We start from the raw sequence: 7,382 nt of genomic DNA on the forward strand, positions 1-7,382 counted from the left end.
TGGGTAATTACAATTGGGTAGTGAAAAAGAACATTAAAATAGGAAAACGGGTCATTTGACCCGAGGACAACATGAGGGTTAAACCATGATGATATACTAGCTTAGTATTGTAGGGCACCATAAAACGGAATGTGCTTTAGGCCACACTACACCTTATAGTAGGCCCAGTTTATTATTCAACTCAATTTTACAGAGTAGGCCTATGTGTGGTAGAGCGTCCCTTCTCATCTCTTTAAGGTCAGGGGTCATTGGCCTAAAAAACGCTGAAGACTCCTGGTTTATCAAACATGTCTTCTGTTCCTTCCACACGGTTTATCAGAACCGTTAATGTGTTTGTTACTCCCCAACGGATGCAACTTGAAATGTAGCAAAGCACGATACCTGTGATAAAAAGAAGCCTACTTAAATCAAGGTAAAATTAACTATTTAAAAAAAAAAAAGATGGTACTTTTAGTGCAATATGTAATGCGTTGTCCAGAAGAAAGAGAGGGAACTTTATAGCCTCTATGAACAACTCGTCTTTGTAAAGAGACGCTGAAATCAAGAGATTGAATAGGGGATTTAAGATACATTTGAATAACATAGGTATCTTATTCTGTGGTCAAAGCTTTTCCATCTCTTCGTTATGTAATAGGTACATTTTTGGAATAGTTTCTGTCAAATTCCAAACTGAAAGGTTATTAAACTTGATGTATAATTAATTGTGTCTAACATGGTACCAATAATTCAAAGTCTCACCAGCAGCATTTAGGGATCTGTGCAGGTAACTAATGAGCACTCTGACTCTCACACACATATACAAAACAATCACGCTTAACACTTAAAAGACAAAACACACAACCATTTATTTAAAAGTAATATTTATTTTGCACCAACGGAAAAAAACTTGGTGCAAAAGATTAAATTCCCAGTTACGACATCAGTGACAGTGCATTTCAGTAAAATAGTAATGCTCCAAAAAAGAAAGAGAAAAGGAAAGATTTCATTTACTACATCAAAATAATATCAACACCAATAAAAGCACAGTTTCTTATGTCAAAATGCCAATGTTCAAACACAAACAACCACTTACCTTTTAAACAGACAAAGGCGACAAACAACAACAAGGAAATAATACAGTAACTTGCAATAATGCTTCATCTGGTACAGAAATATCAGTACAACCAACCTCCCAGCGCCATTTATGCTCTCACACAGCCACACACACGCACACACATTACACATTCAATGCTGGTACACAAGAGCCAATTTAATAATCAATCCCATTACCACAGCATTAAATTCAAAATCAATTACATGTAATAAATATGAAAGCACCTTTAAAGCTGAAATGTGTATAATTGATCAACTGACTGTGCAACAAAAAAAAAAAAAAAAAAAAAAAAAAAAAGCCCAATAGAAATACATCAGGAAATGAATATACCATTAAAACAGTTTTCAAATTTGAAATCATTACATACATAATAATTTGGCTCTAAATCAAGGATGGCTGTATACAAAACTTGCAGGATGGTCTCATCAGAACCATATTAAAGTCAAGATTAAGAGTTTAATTCTTTAATAATATTTGAATTTTGAAGCCATACGTTTTAAAACCACATGTGTAAAAAGACATATTTAGGGGACCCTTACAGCCCAGGGTACAACAAGCTGAGGGACAACAATATTTCACGGTATCAAATCAGATTGTATTTGTGATAGCCACATATGGCGCTGGTCTGATAGGGCCACAAAAAACATAATAATACCCTTTTAAAATTCACAAGCCCAAGGCGATACAAGCCAAATCACCATAATGGATTTTGCTCTACATGCAAACACTCAAACTGCACTTGGTAGCATAAAAACATTCTCTGAGGCATTTCCTTAGTATGCCTGTGATACCAAAATATAGAAAATGTTCTTACAGTTCATCACAACAGATTAGCATGCTATGTTCAGAGCGGCACAATAATGCGAGTAATTTACAGCAACTATGAGGGAAAAAAGCTCACTCTGTTCCATGACTGCTTCTGTCTTCATCTGTTTTTACAGGTGCTACTGTTGGACACTCGGTTAGTACTGAAAGATACTTCAAGTCAAACTCATTGTTCGCTAAAATACTTTATCAGAGCCGTCAATCAAGACATGCCAACCGCGTTGCGTTCAATGGGATCTGTAGAGTTGGTAGTGTATTGGAGGTGTGACTGCTTTACAATGTCAGCGCCCTTAGGACTGATATAGTTAAAACTGCATCCAATAGAGAAGATCCCGACTACCGCATCCTCTGCAATTTCAAAGGTTACACATATCATAAGCATTTCGCTCGGTGCTCAGTCCGTCCAGGAGTTTGCCTTTTTATACCATTTGATCATTTATATTCTCTGCAAATAGTGCAAAACCAAAATATGAAGTTTCCCAAAAAAACTGCTATCTTCACAGAGCAGAGTGCCTACATGTGACACAGCCCTTGAGACAAAACTTTTGCAGATTTTTGATAATCATTGTACGTGTGGCAGTATAACTAGATACAATCAAAGGATTAGGCCTGTGACTTGCTGGAAAGACTTTTAATTTGCTATGTGCAAATGTGTGTGTATTCACAACGGCTCATTTCATATACTCACTGTGTTGCTGTATATGGCTTCTGCTCATTTATGGCTCCTTTTTCCCTTTATCCCTACATAGCCAGGCACTGTTTCTTACCCACAGTGAAAAGAAGTAAATGTCTAATTTTTAACTTTTAGTGTGCAATATCACCATGCTATGGTAAAGCAAATACTCATTGATATTTTTCTCAAGGCCACATATTTCTGTACATCTTAAAAATGCCAAACTAGACTTCTGCCATCTTCTCTTCCATCCACTCAAGGAAACCGAGTTTGGTTTGGGGAGAATGTGGCATGATTAACAAAGTTTCTTTGCTGTTAAAACATGGAATACAATTTTGTATTGAAAACTTAACACTAACCTAAACCAGTCTTTTAGTTTGTCGGTATGTTGGTTTTGGAACTGGGTGACCCTATCACCACAGAATTGCGTTGCCCATTTAAGCACATACCTCCTCATTTTCCTTCTGCTCTCTCGCCTGCCATTTAGGCTAGCTCTGCTTTGGGGTCACAGTTTGCTTTGTGGTCACAGTTTGCTTTGGCTGTATTTTGGATGCTGTGGCAGAGTTGGAAGCAGAGGAGGAAGTGGAAGAAGAGGACGAAGATGAGGATGAACTCCATCGGGTCTCAACACCTGTACTTGTCATCTTCAGCTTTCTGCGTTTTGCGAGGGGAGCATTGTCAACACTTTTCAGAAAGAAGCCCTCTCTCTTACCACGGTTGAAAGCCTGGTGAGACAAATTAACAAAGAAAAGTAAAATGAAACATTCATTCATTCAAGTTCACGCAATCCTGTATTTTAAGAACTTTACCAAGTTCTGTGCGCAATGCTATTACCTTGTAGGTGGCATTGACATAGGTGCGGACAGTAGGCCCACTAGACTCTAGCACATCTGGAGTGCACAAAGGAGTGGTGGACATGGATGCTCCGCCCTGCAGCCAGCTGTTCTCCTTCAGATCAGAGAGTTTAAGACGCTTCTCTGGGTCCACTGTCAGTAGGCCTTAAATGATAGAGGACAGGGATAAAACAGTCAAAGAAACATAAGAGAACAAGATATAAGAGGAGGCGGACAAAACAAGCTGACTGGCAAAGAGGGGGTGCGGAAAAAAACATTTCTCTGACTGGTGATGAGTCCTACGAGCACTAGAACTCCCTACACCCTCCACCATCACATTCTCCAACAGGGCAGGCAGAAACCACCGACAAACATACGTTAGTTTTGTAATGCGGACCAAATAATATAGGTCACTTGTATCACATACCTTTAACAAGCTCTTTAGCATCCTCCGATACGCCCTTCCAGGCCTCCCCATCCAATGAAAAATCGCCCTCTTTAATCTTTTGCATGATGTCAGCAGCATAAGATGAGGTCATCCCCCGCTGCTCACTATGAAATGGCACCTGGCCTGACAGCATGGTGTACTGACAAAAATACAGAGTCATTAGTACTTCCGTTAGCCCTACCAATGAGACCGAATCAGCAGATTTAAGTTAAATTACCAGGATGACCCCAAGACTCCAGAGGTCACAGGCTTTGTCGTATCCTGCACTCTCAAAAAGTTCAGGCGCTGCGTACTGCAGCGTGAAGCAGGGAGTCTGCAGGGGGGCACTGCCTGCAGGGCACAGGCGGGCAAATCCAAAATCTATTACTTTCAGCACAGAGTCCTCCCCCTCACCTGAAAACAGCACGTTCTGCAAGGGAGACAAATCAAATCCATGATCACCCGCTCTCATTTTTCTGTACTTTTTTTGCACTACCACTAAAAACTACAAGTTGGTATGTTCCTATATGCTTTACCCTTGTGTGTGGTATTTTTGTGCCCAATGCAGCACGTGGTGCAAAGGTGGGAGTACAAGTCAAACAGATGGGAGTTTCATTCAAATGAGGCACCGCAGAATTAGTTGTTGATATTTTGGTGAAATTTTGATTAAAATGCCGGAAGACGACAGCTATTTCCACATCACTCATCTGACCATGAGTCATCATTTGGTGATTCTGTCAACAAGCGTAAGCTCAAAAGTTAAGAAGCAATGTGCAGGAATTATGGAATAATGTAGATAAACTTGTTTTAATTAAATGCTCTCCAAACAGTGAATGCATTTAGAATGGCATCAAAAATTAAAGTTTATGCGATTACGACAGGCATCCCAGTAAAACACTGCGGAACTTAAAGTTAATTGCCGATTCTTAACACTATCTGCCATTCACAGCAGCTTTACACTATATCAAAGCCTTCTCCTTCAGTTAATTAAATCCCACAGCCATCTGAAGACGGCAGGATATGTGTGTTATAAATCTGCAGCCTTCATTTTGGAAAGTGCTGCACTGCAGCAGAGACATTATGCACTGTTGTCCACTGTGTTTACCTCGATTAAATCATGTGCAGATGAATACACACACACTAACATCCCTACATATCAAGCTGGTCAGTTATAACTCTGTATTCAGCCAGTTTATGCTAAACATCCTAAGGGGCGCACAGAACACATGCAGTTCACAGCGGAAAAATACTGAGACAATTAAAACTTCCCACTGGTATTGTTCCCACTAATCTCACTCTCACCACATTACTTGGGCAAATATTTCCAAATGCCATTGCTTCCCTTCTGAAACCCAACTTTTCTGGAAAAGTTAAATTTGTAATCACCCAAATGTATTTTTAATTTCAATATGATGTGACACAGTAGAATTATGCACGCAATGACTTTAGACTGACTTTTCATATTTAAAGAATCACACATACATGCACGTGCTGTGCTGTGCACAAAGACATGAATCTGTGCTATTGTGTCATTAGAGTCCAGTCATTACTTTACTTGGCTAAACTGTATAGTCTAAGAAACTTATCAAGCCATCAAAGCCTAGCCCTAGCCCCACCTCTGGTTTGAGGTCTCTGTGGACGACTCCATTCTCGTGCATGAAGCTAACAGCTGAGACCAGGCTCTGTAACAGCTGACTGGCCTCGGCCTCTCCAAAGAGTTTCTTCCTCTTGATCCTTTCCAGCAACTCCCCACCTCCCAGAAGCTCCATCACTAAATATGTGTGGTACTGACAGAGAAAAGAAGAGTTAATGCAATGGTTTTGCTGTTGCAAATTGTTTAAATTTCCATCCGTAAAAGTACATACAGTACATTAACTATTTGCTTTGTTAATGTTGTTATGTCAGTATTTGCACATGCCATCCTGTGTGGGTTTCCTCCACTGTACCTGATCAGTATAGACTTCATGCAGCTTTACAATGTTTGGGTGACTCTCACATTGCCTCAAAGCAGCAACCTCCCTCTGGGTGTTTACCTCCATTCTAACAAAGTCAACACAGTTAACAGATGTCAATAAGCACATTCTGTACTTTATACCACCACAGTACAGTGACACTGTAGAGCATAGTAAATGCACACGAACTCAAAGCTATTACTGAGATAGTGCGGCAGCTTCACATCTCCAGTTACCTGCGGCTGACGATCTTGACGGCATACTCGTGGCCAGTTTGTTTGTGTCGGCATTTCCTGCACACAGAGAAGCTACCCTCACCTAGGGGTGGCCCGTGAAGACACAGCTCATAGTGCTGAAAAAAATGGGATTCCTGAACAAAGGAGAGATGGTATGAGTCACACTGAGCAGTTAAAGGAGATGTCCTGCATTTGTTTTGCAATAGGACGTGGCTTCCAGCAGTGTTAACAGGACCTGGCTTTGGTGTGCATTGAGAAATCTGACCTGAAAGGTCAATATTTATATACTTAGGAAAATCTTATGATTTATACAGACACAAAATTTGAATTTAAACTCAAATGAAACCGGTCTAGTCAGTATTTCACCATCCATCCAAAATAATCTGTCACTGGAATCATACTGTAGGATTTTCTCAAATATAACGAGCCGTGATGTACACTTCTGTTCGTTTGTTGAATTAATTATTATGTCAGATTTCTCAGATTACCGGCTGAAAACAATGCAGTGGCTTTAGTTCTCACAGTCTAATGTGTTAAATGTCAAGACAAGCTGACCTGAGAGTTTCCATTTCTAAACAGATACTGTTAACACTGTAAAATGCTTTAACAACAGTGTCTCCTGATAATTGTTATATTTCTTCAATCTTCCTAGCACTTGATAAAATATGACGAAACATGCTGTGAAATAAGTTAAGACCACTTTGGTTAAAATATTTCTCATTTACTTCCTGTCTTTCTCAAGTAAGAAACACTGTTTTTATTAGATGCTATTTTACATCTGTCTAGATTACAGAAGGGCTTCCAATTAAAATATGCTGGTTTACTATCTCAACCCAAAATGTAGGGCAGCCCCTTCTTAGTTCATTAGTCAACTAATCTGACTTTCTTTAGCCAATTAGTCATGTTTTAGGCTTTTTCCATGCATAATAACATATTTCCAAGAAACCTATTAGAAAATCTCTGGAAAACAAAAGACTTAAAGTAGTGTTTTTCTATAATTTGTTTTACACATCTGTCAATTAAATAAACTAACCCATTAGTCAACAAAATCATATGAGTGTTAGTCAACGGCAAAAAAATATAATCAAGGATAAATCTCCCAAATTGGCTTCTTAAGACAAGATCCCATACCTCTAACATTGCACTGCGTTGGACAGAGGCTGAAGCTGGACGATCAGCCCCAATCTGGGATTGCACAAAGTCTCCCATGACCGCGTTCTTGTTGAACAGGATGGAGGGAGCAATGAAGGAGTAACCCTAAAATTACAGAAGTAATGTTAAGTGTATGATGAGGAACTACACTTTGAATAATCAGCTTTAAGAGAGAGAGAGAGAGAGAGAGA

The 7,382-nt window shown here is 39.4% G+C and overlaps 1 protein-coding gene and 1 long non-coding RNA gene across 2 annotated transcripts in view; one reads left to right on the forward strand and one right to left on the reverse strand.

Moving 5' to 3' along the window:
• Positions 1-1,519, forward strand: part of LOC116699976 (uncharacterized) — an 8,553-nt gene extending 7,034 nt beyond the window's left edge. The window contains exon 3 of the long non-coding RNA XR_004334542.1: positions 1,400-1,519. This is a non-coding gene — a long non-coding RNA (uncharacterized LOC116699976). The remainder of the gene's footprint in view (positions 1-1,399) is intronic.
• Positions 1,520-2,337: 818 nt separating this feature from the next.
• rps6ka4 (ribosomal protein S6 kinase, polypeptide 4) overlaps positions 2,338-7,382 on the reverse strand; it is a 15,359-nt gene continuing 10,314 nt past the window's right edge. The window contains exons 11-18 of the mRNA XM_032532703.1: positions 7,171-7,296; positions 6,040-6,173; positions 5,798-5,891; positions 5,468-5,638; positions 4,090-4,281; positions 3,852-4,011; positions 3,426-3,589; positions 2,338-3,316 (exon numbers count right to left, since the gene is read on the reverse strand). Of these exons, the coding sequence (XP_032388594.1) occupies positions 3,080-3,316; positions 3,426-3,589; positions 3,852-4,011; positions 4,090-4,281; positions 5,468-5,638; positions 5,798-5,891; positions 6,040-6,173; positions 7,171-7,296 (1,278 nt within the window). The 3' untranslated portion in view covers positions 2,338-3,079. The remainder of the gene's footprint in view (positions 3,317-3,425; positions 3,590-3,851; positions 4,012-4,089; positions 4,282-5,467; positions 5,639-5,797; positions 5,892-6,039; positions 6,174-7,170; positions 7,297-7,382) is intronic.

The sequence above is a fragment of the Etheostoma spectabile genome, chromosome 13 (assembly GCF_008692095.1).
Source record: "Etheostoma spectabile isolate EspeVRDwgs_2016 chromosome 13, UIUC_Espe_1.0, whole genome shotgun sequence".
NCBI classification, from domain to species: domain Eukaryota; kingdom Metazoa; phylum Chordata; class Actinopteri; order Perciformes; family Percidae; genus Etheostoma; species Etheostoma spectabile.